This window comes from Ylistrum balloti, unplaced genomic scaffold, assembly GCF_031769215.1.
Source record: "Ylistrum balloti isolate Yb309-2 unplaced genomic scaffold, AGI_CSIRO_Ybal_v1 Utg369700, whole genome shotgun sequence".
Taxonomy (NCBI): Eukaryota; Metazoa; Mollusca; class Bivalvia; order Pectinida; family Pectinidae; genus Ylistrum; species Ylistrum balloti.
In genome coordinates, this window is record NW_026781931.1 from 517,604 (window position 1) to 537,483 (window position 19,880).

Consider the following 19,880-nt stretch of genomic DNA (forward strand, 5'->3'; position numbering starts at 1 on the left):
TGATCACATTACGTCACTATTGCTGATAACATGATGTCACCATTACCTATCACATGACGTCACTATTGCTGATAACATGACAACTCTATTGCTGATAACATGACGTCACCATTACCGATCACATGATGTCACCATTACCAATCACATGACATCACTATTGCTGATCACATGACGTCACTATTGCTGATAACATGATGTCACTATTACCGATCACATGATGTCACTATTACTGATCACATGACGTCACTATTGCTGATCACTTGAACGTGCCATTAAAGCTATGTTGCATGATGTAGTCATGTGATGATTTATTACATTCATAGCTTTACAACACAACTTCTTTATATAGAATAAATAGAATGAGTTTATTTTGGAATGTATTGAAAAAATGCATTTTGTATTCAAAATATATATATATAATCCACCCATGGACATGTGTCATTTATTATTTATGGGAAAAACAGAACAGAAAGGGACATAGTGAAAAAGAAGATAAAGTCAACATGTCAATATCATCGTAATCCAATCTCAAATTCAATAAAAATATGTTAAAATATGAATAAAAGATAGATCTGCACAGAGACTCCAGAAATAAATTCCAAGGAGAATAAGACCTGGTGTTCTGAAGAGTAATCGTCCACTGCTTCATCTCGACCCCCGCCATGTAAACCTTGGTCAGTTTGTAGAAGTAATGTCACCTTCTCAGATGACAACAAGGTATACAACAACTGAACCAAATGGTATACTTTTTTTCCAACTGAATTTGCTCCAAATATTGTAAATTATTTACTGATTTCTAATAGTTAATACAAAAACAGATGAAACGAGGTGATGGTAGTGAAACATGCACAAGCTGGAATCTGAGTATAGTATAATCTACTTTGTTCTGTGAAACAGCAACAAAAATGTACTGACTGTCAAGAACAAGAAGACCAACTGATCATTGACTTGTTCTTTGTGTAGTTTAAAAGTCAAAGATTCACAGCTATCTCTTTTATACTGCAATACTAAAAAAATAGCTCCACAAACTGACTGTCAAGAACAAGAAGACCAACTGATCATTGACTTGTTCTTTGTGTAGTTTAAAAGTCAAAGATTCACAGCTATCTCTTTTATACTGCAATACTAAAAAAATAGCTCCACAAACTGACTGTCAAGAACAAGAAGACCAACTGATCATTGACTTGTTCTTTGTGTAGTTTAAAAGTCAAAGATTCACAGCTATCTCTTTTATACTGCAATACTAAAAAAATAGCTCCACAAACTGACTGTCAAGAACAAGAAGACCAACTGATCATTGACTTGTTCTTTGTGTAGTTTAAAAGTCAAAGATTCACAGCTATCTCTTTTATACTGCAATACTAAAAAAATAGCTCCACAAACTGACTGTCAAGAACAAGACCAACTGATCATTGACTTGTTCTTTGTGTAGTTTAAAAGTCAAAGATTCACAGCTATCTCTTTTATACTGCAATACTAAAAAAATAGCTCCACAAACTGACTGTCAAGAACAAGAAGACCAACTGATCATTGACTTGTTCTTTGTGTAGTTTAAAAGTCAAAGATTCACAGCTATCTCTTTTATACTGCAATACTAAAAAAATAGCTCCACAAACGTGGGCAATACCCCACAGCCTTATTATAAAGTTAGAAATGTGTGGTTGGGGTGAGTGGAAATTTATCTCAAGAATGAGATCACCGGAGATCGCCATTTTCACCGAGCATTTTGGCTCTATGGACGTAAATAAGCCTGTAGATTTATGTTGGCATTTGCATTCCGCTCATTATGTCACGACATCACTGCGAATCTCCATCTTCATGATATGATGTTGGGCCTTAGACCTACGGAATTTTCAAATTCAAGATGGCGGCCGTAACCGCCATATTGGATACCGGGCGGCAACAAAAAACAATAGGGTTGTGTAGGTCCATAGACCCAACATGCCCAGCAAAAATGATGATGACCTGTGATGTAGTTTTTGAGATAATAAGCGGTATGCAATGGTGGACAGACGGACGCCATGTGTGAACGCAATACCCCACACCCTTTTGGGCTGTGGGGTAAAAATGTATAGCTATAAGTTAGATGAAGTTATTTTTCTAATGTGTAATGTAAGTCGTTTCCTGTAATGGTGTCTAAGTCTGTGGTCCTAACTACAAAATGTATTAGATCAACAAATAAATGTAATCAATTTCAGTGGGACATTGAAAGCAAGTTATAATTAATAAAAACCATAAACCTATTATGCTGATTAGTGAGTACTATCTAATTTGTGAACCAATCAAAAACACATCATCCATGGCATTTCATCATGCAGTTATGGCACATGGTGGACAATAATTTCACATGTTATTATCAGAATACATAAAAACCAACACATAACTATTACACAATGGCCTGATGGTATATAGAATTCCTAAACCAGGATATATAAAAACCAACACACAATTATTATACAATGGCCTGATGGTATACAGAATTCCTAAACCAGGATGCATAAAAACCAACACATAATTATTATACAATGGCCTGATGGTATATAGAATTCTTAAACCAGGATATATAAAAACCAACACACAATTATTATACAATGGCCTGATGGTATACAGAATTCCTAAACCAGGATATATAAAAACCAACACACAATTATTATATAATGGCCTGATGGTATATAGAATTCCTAAACCAGGATATATAAAAACCAACACACAATTATTATATAATGGCCTGATGGTATATATAAGTCTTATTTGGTGGGTTGTTCAGCTGACACATCTTTAATACATGGAATCAGAAAGCCATACAAGCGAGCATTATATTGATAAAACCACAAACATACAACCAATGTGTAAAATATATCGCTTTCAGTACAGTCACAGGACACGAGGCAATGTCATGAACTACAGTGCAAAATTTGTAAATAAGTTGCTTTGTTTAATACTGGACAAATAGATTGAATCACTTCCATTGTGTTGTAAGTTTAGTTGTTCTCCAGACAGATGAATACATACCACTAACTTGATCTTGATGAATGGTTCAATCTCAATATTAATGTGTCTAGGAGTTTTTGAAAACAGGTTGTAGAATAGCATTTAGGACGGATAAATATATATAAGAAGTCTGGTCATCCAATTTCCTAAAGACAATTTTGCTTACCTCATTCTAACCCAACAAAAGTCAGGACTAGCAATAAAGAAGTTATGATTTTAGAAGAACCAATGACTAGCGTTCCTCACAAACATGTACCTTGTAAGTCATCCACCTGTCGCTCTACCAAGTACCATAAACAATATAAATATACATTAGCCCTCAATTCCTTTAAAAACCTCAATGGTGTTGGTGAAAAATTTGGAAAGACCAGCCAAAATCCTATTTTCTTTCTGCTCATTTACAGGTCCTGCTAGATTTTCTTCAATACCAATTGCCATGGCATTTTGTATTGAAGGATTGGTCACATGTTCATCACAGGAAGGCGTGGCAACCTCTTCATCCTCTGATGAAAGTCCTTGTACTCTTGCTGTTTGGGATGAGTACATTTGATGTGTATGACGATATGTATCCCCTTCCTGTCCAGTTGGCTGCCTTGTGTTCAGAGCTGTATCATTTAATGATTCGTTTACAGTTCTTGGTGGCTTCATTAAGGTTTGTCTCTCTGAACCTGTCGCTCCTTCTGTCATACTTTGTACAGAATACTTGTGAAAGGATTGTACATCTGGTCTTTGGTCCTCACCATCACCACAAAAATCTGATTTATTCAATCTTCCACTTGCGAACAGGTCCACACTAGAAAAAGAACAATTGAGTGATTGTTCTGTTGAAGGGTCCTCAGAGTTTGTGTTATGAGAATCTGTAGTACCAAAGTATGGCATGCCGTTGTACTGAGAGGATAAAACATCTTTTTCATCTAACTGGTAACATGGAGGCAATGCTGTTACATCACCAGATCTGCTGTCAATATCGCATATTTGTTTCTCATATGTCTCACTATGATCAACATCTTCTGTCACATCACTATCATCAGATGCACTCTGTTGTAAAACTTCAGAAGTAGCACTTAAAATGTGATCAGATGAGTTTTCCTTGCCAATTGGAAGTTCTGTTGTCTTTTCTTTTCTGGAATCATCAATTTCATCAATACTTCGATTTAGTTTCTTCTCTGGAATACGTTCTGAAGAACTGGTATAACCTTTGAGTGGCTGAAAGCTGTTGTTTTCAATGGACATGCACCAATCTATACTTTTATGTGTTTGATTTTTACATGTTGTCACTGTATTTTCCTCGAGTGTATCAGATCGTTTCTTTCGAAAATCTGATTTCTCTGAGAAATGTTCTTCCCCACATTTTTCATGACTTTTTACCATTTTTACATTGTTATTTCCAGTTAGCCTTGTTTTATCTAGATTACACCCCTCATCACCTTTACCCTCTGCTGTACAGAATTCACTAGTCAGATTATGTTCTGTGTTCGGTATATTCATTGGACTCTCTCTATTGCTGACTTTGTGCGATGATAGATCATTGTTTTCCGTCAGTCTGTTTACAGTCCCTACAGAGTCCTGGTTGGTCAGAGTAAGGTCATACTGAAGTTTATCCTCCCTATTTCCTATATATTGACCCTCCATCTTGGCTACATTTGGTTCCGGTTTTTCGAATTCAGACTCGTTGCCCAATAGGGGACTAGTCCTATCCTGGTGTATATCACTTGGTACAGTCCTATGACCTTCACCTTTGTGAGGATAGACATCATCATCTGTAAATCAATGTTTTCAAACTAATGGAAGGGTTAAATGCAGTCAGATAAATACCATCATTTGAAATAACTACTAATACATGCGGTTCCGGATTTTAACAGAAAATTGTTTACAGTTTAAAATGAAATAACTGATTTTACTAGGACCTACTGACAGTATAAATGATTAAACTAGGCCCTACTAACATAAACAATCAAACTAGGACCTACTGACAGTATAAACGATTAAACTAGGACCTACTGACAGTATAAACATTTAAACTAGGACCTACTGACAGTATAAACGATTAAACTAGGACCTACTGACAGTATAAACATTTAAACTAGGACCTACTGACAGTATAAACATTTAAACTAGGACCTACTGACAGTATAAACGATTAACTGACAGTATAAACATTTAAATAGGACCTACTGACTAAACATTTAAACTAGGACCTACTGACAGTATAAATGATTAAACTAGGACCTACTGAACATAAACAATTAAACTAGGACCTACTGACAGTATAAACATTAAACTAGGACCTACTGACAGGATTAAACTAGGACCTACTGACAGTATAAACGATTAAACTAGGACCTACTGACAGTATAAACAATTAAACTAGGACCTACTGACAGTATAAACGATTAAACTAGGACCTACTGACAGTATAAACGATTAAACTAGGACCTACTGACAGTATAAACGATTAAACTAGGACCTACTGACAGTATAAACATTTAAACCTACTGACAGTATAAACGATTAAACTACTGACAGTATAAACGATTTAAACGTAAACTAAACAGTATAAACGATTAAACTAGGACCTACTGACAGTATAAACAATTAAACTAGGACCTACTGACAGTATAAACGATTAAACTAGGACCTACTGACAGTATAAACGATTAAACTAGGACCTACTAAACATAAACAGTATAAACGATTAAACTAGGACCTACTGACAATATAAATGATTAAACTAGGACCTACTGACAGTATAAACATTTAAACTAGGACCTACTGACAGTATAAACGATTAAACTAGGACCTAACTGACAGTATCAACGATTAAAAAACTAGGACCTACTGACAGTATAAACAATTAAACTAGGACCTACTGACAGTATAAACGATAAAACTAGGATCTTCTGACAGTATAAACGATAAAACTAGACAGATCAAACTAGGACCTACTGACAGTATAAACGATTAAACTAGGACCTACTGACAGTATAAACGATTAAACTAGGACCTACTGACAGTATAAACGATTAAACTAGGACCTACTGACAGTATAAACGATTAAACTAGGACCTACTGACAGTATAAACGATTAAACTAGGATCTACTGACAGTATAAACGATTAAACTAGGACCTACTGACAGTATAAATGATTAAACTAGGACCTACTGACAGTATAAACGATTAAACTAGGACCTACTGACAGTATAAACGATTAAACTAGGACCTACTGACAGTATAAACGATTAAACTAGGACCTACTGACAGTATAAACGATTAAACTAGGACCTACTGACAGTATAAACGATAAAACTAGGATCTACTGACAGTATAAACGATTAAACTAAACTGACAGTATTTAAACTAGGACCTACTGACAGTATAAACATTTAAACTAGGACCTACTGACAGTATAAACGATTAAACTAGGACCTACTGACAGTATAAACGATTAAACTAGGACCTACTGACAGTATAAACATTTAAACTAGGACCTACTGACAGTATAAACGATTAAACTAGGACCTACTGACAGTATAAACGATTAAACTAGGACCTACTGACAGACAGTATAAACGATTAAACTAGGACCTACTGACAGTATAAACCATTAAACTAGGACCTACTGACAGTATAAACGATTAAACTAGGACCTACTGACAGTATAAATGATTAAACTAGGATCTACTGACAATATAAATGAAGAAATTATAAGGACCAAACAGCTGATTGTGCAGTTTCCTACTACAAAATTTTGTATGCCTTGTATTATCACTGCTATTTCTGTAACACTGATTTCTCTCTGATATTTCTCAGCAACTATTCAAGCAGGATATAAACTCATTTAACTAAGAAAATTAGTGACCATACCATGGACTTCCTCTAACAGACGACAGGACTTGTCTGGAGAATTAGCACTTGGAACAATCAAATGGTTTGCAGATGGGCTTCCAGCATCATAATCATCATCATCATCCTCTGAAATCATAATTTTACTCAGAATATCAATTCACAGTACTCATTATATATAGGTATTGTATTCAGTATAAATAAGACACTGAAAAAGCAAAAACCTCTAAATTCATACAGAATCTGTTTGGTGTTATATAAATCTTTAATATATGATATTAAAAAATTACAAATTATACTGTATTAAATCCTTACATCTATAATTATTAAAAATTACTATGTATGTAAACCTTACATCTGTAATATTAAAAATTACTATGTCTATAAACCTTATGTCTCTAATATTAACAAGAGGCCCAAGGGGCCTTAACAGTCACCTGAGGAATATGTGTCAATAATCTGGGTTTTTTAAAATGTTGCAAAAATGTAACAACACTTGTGCAGGACCAAGTGTAAAACATCTGTACCAAGTTTTAACAAGATCCACCCAGCGGTTCTTGAGAGGAAGTCCAAAATGTCCTAGCCAAACAGAGGCCATGGTGGCCATCTTGGATTTTGAATCGAACCAAAAAGTAACAACACTTATGCAGGACATTGTGTTGAACATCTGTATCAGTTTGGACATGATCAACTCAGTGGTTCTTGCGAAGAAAATCCATCCACTGGTTCTTGAGAAGAAGTCATTTAAAGAAGGTTTTTACATATGGCCCCTTTTACACCCCTTATGGGCCCCAAAGGGGACATTATCACTTTTTTCAACTTAATTTCATTTGCCCTTCACTAAGTGATGCTGTCTACCAAATTTGGTTGAAATTGGTCAAAGTTGAATTTTTTACCCTTTTGAGTGCCCCCTAGTGGGGCCGTTTTTGACCCGATTTTTTTTCATTTGCAAACTTTGTAGATCTTGACATAAGGACCCTAGATATTAAATATGAATTTAATCTGACTGTTGGTTCATGAGAAGAAGATTTTTAAAGTTTTACCTAATTTTACCCCCTTTTCCCCCATCCTGTGGCCCCTATTGCCACACCCTTTTTCTTCGCAAACTTGAAGCCGCTTCCCATTGGGACGCTTTGTGCCAAGTTTGGTCAAAATCCATCCACAGGTTCTTGAGAAGAAGTCATTTAAAGAAGGTTTTTACATATGGCCCCTTTTACACCCCTTATGGGCCCCAAAGGGGACATAATTACTTTTTTCAACATAATTTCATATGTCCTTCACTAAGGGATGCTTTCTACCAAATTTTGTTGAAATCGGTCAAAGCTGAATTTTTGACACTTTTGAGTGCCCCCTAGTGGGGATGCTTTGTGCCAAGTTTGGTCAAAATCCATTCAGTGGTTCTTGAAAAGAAGTCGAATATGTGAAAAGTTAACGATGCACAACGACAGACAAATCATGATGGCATTAGGTCACTGTGAGCCTTCTGCTCAGGCGACCTAAAAATTACTATGTGTATAAAACTTATGCTCACATTTAAATAGACAAGTACGTTTATGACTAACCTGAACTAGTAATATTTGGTCCTATCTGTGCACCACGTGGAGGTGAATATCTAGAAGCTTTTTCTTGTCCATGTCGTGAGGAATGTTCAGAGGCTCTTTCTAATCCAACCCTGGCGTTTTTTTCTCCTGTAAATAACAGCATTTTTCAGCTGCACTATTGCTACAATTGAAATCAAGTAACAACAGTGTTTGGAAATGATTGGACTACGCAAACATTATTTTGTAACATTGCCTAATGGGAAAAATGCCTGGATATCCATAAACAAACAACAGGTTTCTAGACAGGAAACTCCAAGGCATGGCCAAATAAGGACTTTCATGATCTATTTGATATTGTAAATGTTGTGACTGCCGTGTGAATTGGTTTTCTTAAATAATCTCATAACAGAGTAGTCTCTATGCTTTTGGAAGCTATAGGCTGATGTAAGATTTAAAATGTGTTAAAAAATATCAGCCAATCACAGATCACGACAGGTAATCATTGATTACAAACAAATCTCAACCAATCAAATACTACAGGAAAATTGATTGCAAGTCTCAGCCAATTAGAGAACACTACAAGTAATTATCACTCACAAATACAAGTCTAATACAACAGAGCACTACAAGTAACTTTTGATCACGAAGAACTCTCAGCCAATTATAAGAGCATTAAATTGATTACAAATATCAATCTAAGGTTATTGATTGGTCACTAATGTTAAAACTGACCCACAGGAATTTGGGAAGTGGACAATCTATAATCAAGGTCATTCATTTAAACAAATGTGAATTCCCTCCATCCCAGCAAGCCATGCTTCATAGTGTAACAATTGGTGTCTTGGCTATTGAGAAGCTGTTAAAAGATTCTAACAAATTTGACCCCTGTGACCTTGAAAGTAGGTCAAGGTTATCTATTCTATCAAACTTGTTGTGCTTCATCTACGCATGCTATTGGACTAATATCGTGACCTTAGGTCTTTTCATTATTGAGAAGATATCAGATGTTGTGTGAAGGTTTTATATATTACCCATGTGACCTTGAAAGAAGGTCAGATGGGTAGTAAAGATTAAACAAAATCAAATGAATAATGGATAAAGTGCTACTACATGAGCTAACTTGACCCAGACCAGGTGGTCTAAAATTTTAAATACATCTGTTGAGAAGTCCTTGTTAAAAGGTAAGAGTTGATTTGTAAGTTAACAACCTGAAATATTTATTGGCACAAAAAAACGATATCCAATTATTTAACGTTTCTTTGTTTTTAGTTTAGTTTTATTAATTTCAATAATAATGGATGTGCTCAATCAGATTGATTAAAATACTCATATGATTTACTGAAATTTATATAATCCCTCGTAGTGGGATTTAGAAGAAAAACATATTTCCTTCACTTTGACAAAGTTTACTTGCAAATGCATAATTACCTAACAAAGAACATTGTAACACAAAACATTTATCTTCAAGGCCATTGTCTTCAACATACACCATTTCCTTCTATCAATATATGTACGAAGTATTCAGCAAATTATTACTTACCTTTGATATATTCGATGACAAACTGCTGAAAAAATGGATTCATGCTGATCTTTTCATTTACTACTTCAACCATCCCTCTAAATCTCAGTGGAAGAAGGAATCTTAGCTTAAATAAAGCTGTGTTTCTGTCAAAGTCTACAATAAAACAATACCCAGTATCAATTGTGTCCTTAAACACAGCAGTGAAAGCTTGACAGTATAACCATACACTGATGAATTTATCATAGTCACATGTCACCGATGTTTGTAAATAGTGCCATGTGTGTCTGGTATGTAAGGTAATACAGGTAAATTGATTAAGAGTGGAGAGAACATGACTTCATGTACTCATATATAATTTTCGTGTCAAGAGTTGAAATGGAAAGGTGAGTTTATAGCAAAAGATTACACAAAATTTTTCATATTTCAATATTTAGAGCAAACAAAAAACAAAAAAACAAAAAAAATTCATTGTAATTGCTGGTTACAGACTCCAATTCCGAAAAGACCACAAGAAGAGAAGTTGTGCCTTTTCCTCAAGTTATTACACTAGCCATAACAATTTGTATTGTTTCCATTGATAAAGAGCAGGTGGACCATGGAAGGCCACACCCCTTTATTGGTGTCGAGTTTATATGTTAATGTTTTGTGTTCGTTTGAATGAAGTGAATAAGATTATAATGCTAATTATGCACTTAAACACCTCAGTCAAACTCTACAACATGACCATACACTAAATCAATGGTGTTAAATATATCTCTGTTACACATAGAATCAAAACACAGCCATGTTTCTGTCAAGCTCACAGCTATACACGGAGTCAAATCACAGTCATGTTTCTGTCAAGCTCACAACTATACACTGAGTCAAAACACAGCCATGTTTCTGTCAAGCTCACAACTATACACTGAGTCAAAACACAGCCATGTTTCTGTCAAGCTCACAACTATACACTGAGTCAAAACACAGCCATGTTTCTGTCAAGCTCACAACTACACACTGAGTCAAAACACAGCCATGTTTCTGTCAAGCTCACAACTATACACTGAGTCAAAACACAGCCATGTTTCTGTCAAGCTCACAACTATACACAGTATCAAAACACAGCCATGTTTCTGTCAAGCTCACAACTATACACAGTATCAAAACACAGCCATGTTTCTGTCAAGCTCACAACTATACACAGTATCAAAGCACAGCCATGTTTCTGTCAAGCTCACAACTATACACAGTATCAAAACACAGCCATGTTTCTGTCAAGCTCACAACTATACACAGTATCAAAACACAGCCATGTTTCTGTCAAGCTCACAACATAACTATACACAGCATCAAAACACAGCCATGTTTCTGTCAGGCTCACAACTATACACAGTATCAAACACAGCCATGTTTCTGTCAAGCTCACAACTATACACAGTATCAAAACACAGCCATGTTTCTGTCAAGCTCACAACTATACACAGTATCAAACACAGCCATGTTTCTGTCAAGCTCACAACTATACACTGAGTCAAAACACAGCCATGTTTCTGTCAAGCTCACAACTATACACAGTATCAAAACACAGCCATGTTTCTGTCAAGCTCACAACTATACACAGTATCAAAACACAGCCATGTTTCTGTCAAGCTCACAACACAACTATACACAGTATCAAAACACAGCCATGTTTCTGTCAAGCTCACAACACAACTATACACAGTATCAAAACACAGCCATGTTTCTGTCAAGCCCACAACACAACTATACATAGTACCAAAACACAGCCATGTTTCTGTCAAGTCCACAACACAACTGTGTTATGAACATTACCATTTGTGTAATCACTTGTTATAAGCTATCTGGATATGGAAGTGTATTTTCTGTAAGTGTACTCTGATATCCAAACCACATTTTGACAGAAAATGAAACCAAATAAAGCATGCACGTTGTTTCAATTTTAACAAAGAAATTAAAATCTAAATGACCAGCACCAAGCTATACTGTACACCTGTGAGATGGTCATAGATATTTTAAACTTAACCGATTTTAAACTTTTGCTTTCTATGAAGGTCATCATGACTAGGTGGTGTAGGTAGATCTTTATTTTTATGAACAATGGAACAAAACCTACATACTTAGTTCTGAAGCAGCCTTAGTGATGCTGATACCTCCTTCCTTCTCGCTGATCATCTTCGCTAGATACCTGAGGTTCTTCTTGCTTTCATTGGACAAGCGGTCTATACATTTCCTAAGCTGCTCATCTACATGTAAACAAAGACAGACAAACGGCTGGTTCTGACTTCAGAGTGAGACAGAGAATTAATAATGCTTTCACTATTATAGTTCACCTTTCTGGCCTCAACTTGTATTTTCCCTTAACAAAACTGTAAAGAGCTCATCTTTAGAGCAAAAGGTTCTATATTCCAGCCCCAGCAGGCTGAATATTTTTCATTATTCTTTCCTGTTACAATAGATCAGAATTGGATTTGATCTAAGTTTCATCGTAAGACAATACAAGGACATGATCAGATCCTTGCCAAGGGAACCCTTTTGATATACCTGTATATTTCAACAAGCCATAAATGTTTATAAATTAATGTTAATGGACCATCAAAAACATACCATAGCGATCGTCCTTGGCACACAATTCATCATTGTGTATATTCCTTTTGCTTTCAAATTCTTTTAAAAGTTCAACTACCTCTTCTAGTTTGTAATCCCCCTCACGAAGCATCGCACCTGGAAATAAAAAATTTGTTTCTAACTAAAAAAAAACTTAAATTCATATTATACATCTAAAAAAATAAAATACATATAGCCTAATTTTGTAGAGTTTCAGGACAATCAGAAATGTTTTAATTAAGTCAGTAAACCAAGGATTAATATTAATGCTGAGCCCATAATTTTTTTTTATAGCAACACTAAAATGTGACCTTTATCTCACCCCCAGAAGGTTGAGGTGCAATCTCAAAGAAGATATGATCCTAGTAAGTAAGTGTATGAAGCTGGAGGAGCGAGGCCATCACATATCTATTTATGGTAACAGTAACCTCATTTTTGACCTCAGGAAGATGAGATGTGAACTCACACAAGAGATGATAGCTGTGAGTAAGTATATAAAGTTTATGACAAGCAGATAATTGAAGCTGGTAGCATGAGGACGTAAAAAATCTTTTTATAGTATCAGTGACTCCAATGTTGACCACATGAAGTTGAGACCCAAGAAAGGATGCATGTGAGGAAGTGTATGAAGATTCAAGACAATCTGAAAATTACTGAAGTTGGTAGAGCAAGGACATCACTGGGTTACAAACAAGTACTTACATACATCCTCAGGCTCATACATATGACCATATCTCTTTCTCACCTCGCCAATTTATTTTGAGGGGATCAGACCTATTAGTTAATTCCCTATATAAGTATACTTATCTCCTTAGATTAAATGTAAACATACCTGCTTTTATGATAGTTGGTGGCAAACCATCACATAATTCTACAATTGCTGACAAGCTTTCTCCATTAGCATGAACCTCTAAAACTTGGCTTCGTAGCAAACATATTGCTTCATCATCGTTCATCTCCTTTAAGTCTTTACTACAAACAAACTGTTGAAACTCTGCAAACCTTGTTGTTTGTGATGATGTGATGAATACAAGGAAGTTGTAACACTCAGGTAGAAGATTGTGGATGATCTCCCTATAAATCTTGTCCCGCAGAAAAGTCTTGGAAGAATCGGGTGCGACCCCACTACTATTAGCCTTACCACAAGCATGTTCCATGTTGTCAAGGAATAAAATAAATGTGTTGTTAGGCTCATCATTCATCCTTTTCTTAATCTGAGTCATACAGTCCATAAAGTCGTCTTCCTCCTCCTCATCATCTCTACAGTTCAAATCTTTTTTCCATTTATGATTTTCAACTCCATAAAAACTACAAAGACTGTTTAAAAAACTTTCAAAATTCCTATATTTGTCAAAATTGAAAGATACAACATGTACTTTTTGATTCCTTGAATCATCCTGTTGAATTTGTTGTAAAAATTTCTGCATCAAGCATGACTTTCCAACTCCTTTTTTACCGTATATACCATAAATTCTGTACTGATGGTGCTGCAAACCTCTTTTCCCTTGTGTTGTCGTGTACTTTTCCTTCAGCCATTCCAAAGCATCCTGCCTCCCTACAAAGCCATCAGAATTCAATGGCTCTATCCAGTTACCACCTTCAGCCATTGTCAAAGACATAGATAATGGTATTTAGAAATGCTGATCCACCTAAAAGCAAGATAGCGATGATAAAACTTCATTCTATTTCTTAAAACTACTTTTTTGAAAATATACAACTATTATATACATGCACTTGTATTAGAAATAAAATCCAGAGTTAACATCTTTGGCATTACAAGATAGAATCTCTAGTTGCATCAAATGATTATGTCATGCTGCTCAGTTGTAATCCTTGGTTACCCCCCTATCCACTTAAATTCTATACATTTTAACCCAAAACAAGACACAATGTTTCATCCATCTCTCGTATTGTGAGAATCTTGGGAAAAAAACATTCAAAGAGAAAACATCACTTTGAATAAAAAAGAAGAAAAAAGGGAAAAAGCATCAAGTGAGGATAATACTTGAGATATCTTCAACACCTTTTTAAGCATGAAAACCCAATTTACCTTACCCCATGTAGGGTGATGGACCTCTATAGGAAATAACACTTAAAGGAAGACAACTCATAAAATCTAAATTTCTCAATAATAGTAAAAGACTTCCCTGTTATCAATATTATCTTAAAATATTTTGGCATGCTATTAATTTATTAACTGGTGTTTGATAAATTATTTTAAAATCGTACAAGGAATATTCAGATCCTAGCGGTCTCAGAACATGGTGTTTATTCTTACCATGGACTGTGAGTTACACACACTCTATAGCTGAGTGACACATATTCCCTGTGTGTATGTCTTAAGGAGTGCCTGTTTTCAGTCTGTGTGTCTGGAATTATACAATTAAATGTGTTGTTTGATAACAAGGAAACAGCTATTTGGGATTGGAAATTTCCACAGAAATACTTATTGTCTCACATGGTAAGGGAAATTTTTTATGGAAATACTGCCAACTTCACTGTGTCAAAATGTTCCATAATGTAGATTTACATTTCTCATTACTTATTATCTCCCCTTCTATTACAGAGGCATCACTTTATTACCATAGGCCCTTCTGTACACAGCCCCTTTTTAGGTCATGTCATACTTGATCCTGAAATGGGACTGCAGTGGACTGGAGAAGCAATGCATTTATTACCATCACTATTTCCTAGCGAGAGAATTGAGGGCACTACTCAACCCCTCCTCACATTTATTCACCAATTCATCGAAATATAAATTCACGGATTAACAGGATATCCACAAAGATGAACGAGTTTACAGTATAGTTAACGGTACCTCCAGACCCCAAGGGTAAATATGAGATCCTGGGGTTATGAAATTCACCTGAGGGACAGGGATCATATAATTTACAGTTTGGATTCAACTTTGCCACGGAAGGATTATGTAAAGTTTGGAGCTATAAACTCAATCATATCTTTTAAGTATACAACAAAAGCAGCCACATACCGACACTTTTCTCGCTCTGTGCCAATAAAAATCAGACTTCATGATCTCGATGTGTCCATCATTACGAGTAATATTCCACTTCCGCAGACGTCATCTTTCGCCTTGCCACGGTAATACAATGTAACGGATATGTAAAATGGAAGTGACTACATACGTAGCTTTGGGGTTTCCCCAGAGCAAGGGGTACTGATAGGGACATTGCGTACTATTAATTAATGACACGTAATCATTGAAAGATGTTTGAAATTCAATAGTAAAAAAACATTAATACATATCTTATTTACCGATTTTGCCATTGGTAGGCATAAGCGTGGTACGTAAAACCATTTTCCCTGTAACTACAGTACAGTGTATACTAAACATGTAGATTCGGTGGATTTCGTGACGTCATCGCGATTCTCCCTATTGTTACATAACCATCTGATGAGATGGTTCATTCCAAACAAAGAGGTTATTTGCCGTGACACCTCATACTTATTATAAGTATGATCCGTTGAGCACATCAACTACATGTACACGTCACATGATAAGGGGGGGTGACAAATATCTATAAATAGCACATGAAAATTTAGGGAAATACCGAATACTCTATAACTTTGTAAGCAATTGTGCCAAAAGTAAACATTTTAAAACAATTTTACTAAGACAGCATAAATCTACAGACGTGTCATTCTTTATCAGCATTATTACTCTTCTGAACCTTGGAAGAAAGATTGTCTTAAAATTGGATGTAAATGGGGGTTAGCAGAGGCGTAGCAATAATGTATGCTTGTATGCTTAAACATACACTCGAATTCCATTGAGATATATTTGCCCTACTTTTTTTAACCTTACTGCACCCCTAGACCCCCTTAACCGGGGCTTCGCCCTTGGATCCTCTCTTGAAAGCAAACACTCCTAAAAATGTTTTGCTACGCCACTGGTTAGAAAGGTTACACAACAATGAGATAACCCTTCAAGTTATTATTGTGAAGTCAGGCATGTTGTGTCGATAATCAATGGGAAAAAAGGGACAATGCAAAACCATGGACCAAGTGGTACTTACACATGAATTATGAAAATGATCCATCATGTACTTCTCTAGAAACAACGTAACAATAGTTGACTACAATTTTTCCTATTAGTCCTTAAATGCACATTGTGTAATTATTGAATCGGTCTGAAAAGTACTATGGCTTACAGGCAGTCATCTCGGAATTTGATAGTAGTATGTACATCGTTATAGCTATTTCTGGAGAAGTGTTCGATGGATAATTTTCAAATTTCAGATGTAGTTTCGTCTTGTGCATGGTCTATTTTACGACTTACTGAAAAACAACACGGTTTTTGACAGTACCATTTTTATCGTTATTCCAGGATAGATACTGTTGATGGATCCTTCCCAGACTTCATGCATGTTCCCTTCGATCCCTGGTTGGATCCTTCCCAGACTTCATGCATGTTTCCATCGGTCCCTGGTTGGATCCTTCCCAGACTTCATGCATGTTTCCTTCGGTCCCTGGTTGGATCCTTCCCAGACTTTATGCATGTTCCCTTCGGTCCCTGGTTGGATCCTTCCCAGACTTCATGCATGTTTCCTTCGGTCCCTGGTTGGATCCTTCCGAGACTTCATACATGTTCACTTTAGTCCCTCGTTACGCCCTTTTCAATTTGGGACTGACAAAATATTGGTTGAAGATGGCCATTTTATATTGGGGTTTGACGATAAGAATGTATTGTTATTTCTCAGTGCTGTAAAAATAACATTACATTTCATTCATTTTTTTATCTGTTCGTCAGTTGTGTACATTACCTGTAGAATTTGGGAATTATCAGAAAAACGAAAACGTCCAACAGGTGGTCATCTTGTGTACTATGAAAAATTATTGCATGGTGAGTAAACCTACACAGATCTTTTTAAAATATTCCTATTAAGGTTTCCCAAGGTCATTAGGTGTGCCCTTTTTGATTTCGAGACCGATAGAAAAAAAGATGGTTGACAGGTGACCATCTTGGATTTGGCAATGAAATTGATATTTCTTGAGAAGCACCTGACATTTTTTTCATTTTTTGTGAGATTGGTTGCTTTGGTCCTTTGAGTTTGGGACAGATCAGAACATGTTGGATTTTGACTATGAAAGATTGTTATCACTGTTTCTTGGGGAGTAAACCTTCTTGCTAGCTATCACACAATTTCTACTTTGTGCCTTGTTGTTGTTCTTATAGGTGCACAGGCAACCATAATTGATGTAGCTATTAAAACTGAGATTACCATTTCTTATGAGGAATTTTCAAATTTCACATCTTAAAGTGCAAAGCTGAGAAAATATCAATCTTTTTAAGAGACTAAATAAAGATTGTAAATATTGTGGGCATCAAGATTTCTCAGGGATCTCCTGTTGTTTGAGAGATTATCTCAGTATGTTTTTATTTTCATGAAAACAACATGAGCGGAATAATCTAAACCTCAAGAAATGTGGACATCATCAACTAATCATTATTAGAAGTTTATGTATACCGGTATGATAATTACTTAATACAACTGATCATGTGTTTCGCTGCGTTGAGCCAAAATTGTTGTAAGGAAGTTTGCTGATGATAACATTTGACATTGTAGTTCAATGATATTCAAATATTTTATTTGCTTCATCATACTATTGCTAAAATTCTAGCTGAAAATATCAAAATTCATCTCAAAGCATTATATGCTTCGGACAGAAAGAATTAGATATGAATGCAAAGGCATTCAAAATGTATTGTGTTAAAACTAGTACTATCTATCATTAAAACAAGTTAATATCATGATAAAAGAGATGATTATTCTGCTTTGTTCTGTTTCTCTTCTTCAACAACTTAGATAAGATATATGAATATAATGTCAATAAGGTCAACTTAAGATATTTCATAATAAATGAAATACGAGTATATTGGAATATCACTACAGATGGGGGAGATCGTCCAGCTTACCTGTACCTTTCTGTAACTTTTCACTCAGTACAGTATACTTTCATTTTATGTATTATTACTGATTTTAAGAATCAGCAGAAAAGTTTTACTTTTTTTAACTTTGAACTTTTTTCGTATGTTTACATAATATATGTATTTATTTAGTTTTTTTTTAACTTCTGATATTGTAACTATTTGTATCTAAACAAAGTTTTAACTTTTTGTAAGTTTTTTAATCGAGTGACTTGTTTTATTTGATTTGCTATACCTTTTCACGAATATTTTAGTACTAGACCGGAATCTTGGTCAGAAATGGTGCTAATATAGCATTACAAGTTGTAAATCTTTAGCACCTAAAGAGATGTATATTTTTTGTATCTATTTTTGGTATGGGCTTCCTGATCATTTATTCTGTTATATTTTAATTAACTTGGATTGTAATCGACAGAGGTGTTGAAGTTAACAAAAAGCTGCAGTACTCCACTAGAGTCAACTGTATACTCTGAATTGCTTGACTAAATGACAGGTTTTCCATCTCGGTGACTCCTACTGCCGGGTATTATCTCACTGACAAATGTCAGTGTTCTGACGTCATATAATCTACAACAGGATCAACCATTAAATGCTAGTATGAAATCAATCTGCTCCAGAAAGATGTGTACCCTGCCCTCTGACCAACTGTCAATTGTACAAAGAGGGTGTATAGCATCAATGGATCAATGTATGTTCACAGGAAATCCTGTACTGTAGGCAATGTTTACAGGATATTATGCGGCTTTCGTCACACAAAGAGAATGTTTTCCTGATCATCATTGTTCACAAGCATAAAATATCTATTTCCATTAAACAGTTGAATATTGAGGCCTTATTAGTCCACAATATTTGGTTATGCATTTTACATTGATCAATACCACTTTTTATTGAAATGTCTTTTTACTGATTTCTCCTTATGATTTTTTTTTATCCTAACAGAAATTCTGAATCCTAAATATTTTATCAAATAGTTGTTATGAAAATTAATTTAACTAGAAATTTGTGTCATTTATCACAATCACAGAAATGGGATGCAAAATGTTTCCACAACTAAGTTATTGAAAATGTATATATAATATAAACTTTATTTATTTCACAATTGTGAAACAAGTTATGTCAGCTTATAATAATCACTCTTGTTGGCCCGGATGTAAGCATATGAGGGGTCTTATTGTAGGAGGAAACCGGGGAAACCCGGGGAAAACCCATGTGGTCAGGCAGGTGAACCCTTACCTTTTTATGTCCGTTCCGGGAATCGAACCCCGGTCGGCTAGGAGAAAGGCGAGTGGGTTACCACTGCAGCACCCGATCACCCAAAAATTGAAAATATACAAGTCACAACAATAATTATTCTACTGTAAAAACAATATTTTTCCACAAATAATTCTGTGCCAAGAGATAAGCCCCTTCTCCACTTTTGTAGAACAATCA

At 35.3% G+C, this 19,880-nt stretch overlaps 1 protein-coding gene across 2 annotated transcripts; it reads right to left on the reverse strand.

The window, feature by feature from the left end:
• Nucleotides 1-1,432: 1,432 nt before the first annotated feature.
• On the reverse strand, nucleotides 1,433-15,569 carry LOC132565169 (uncharacterized). 2 transcript variants are annotated; one of them, XM_060229790.1, is made up of 9 exons: nucleotides 15,492-15,569; nucleotides 14,781-14,871; nucleotides 13,335-14,151; nucleotides 12,503-12,619; nucleotides 12,016-12,141; nucleotides 9,917-10,051; nucleotides 8,398-8,523; nucleotides 6,857-6,964; nucleotides 1,433-4,751 (listed from the first exon to the last, which is right to left on the reverse strand). In XM_060229790.1, exons 3-9 carry the CDS (start codon nucleotides 14,119-14,121, stop codon nucleotides 3,304-3,306), a joined length of 2,847 nt encoding a protein of 948 aa, XP_060085773.1. In that variant the 5' UTR covers nucleotides 14,122-14,151; nucleotides 14,781-14,871; nucleotides 15,492-15,569; the 3' UTR covers nucleotides 1,433-3,303. The 2 variants fall into 2 exon arrangements, with proteins under 2 accessions (XP_060085773.1, XP_060085774.1); XM_060229791.1 differs by lacking the exon at nucleotides 14,781-14,871.
• Nucleotides 15,570-19,880: the final 4,311 nt, after the last annotated feature.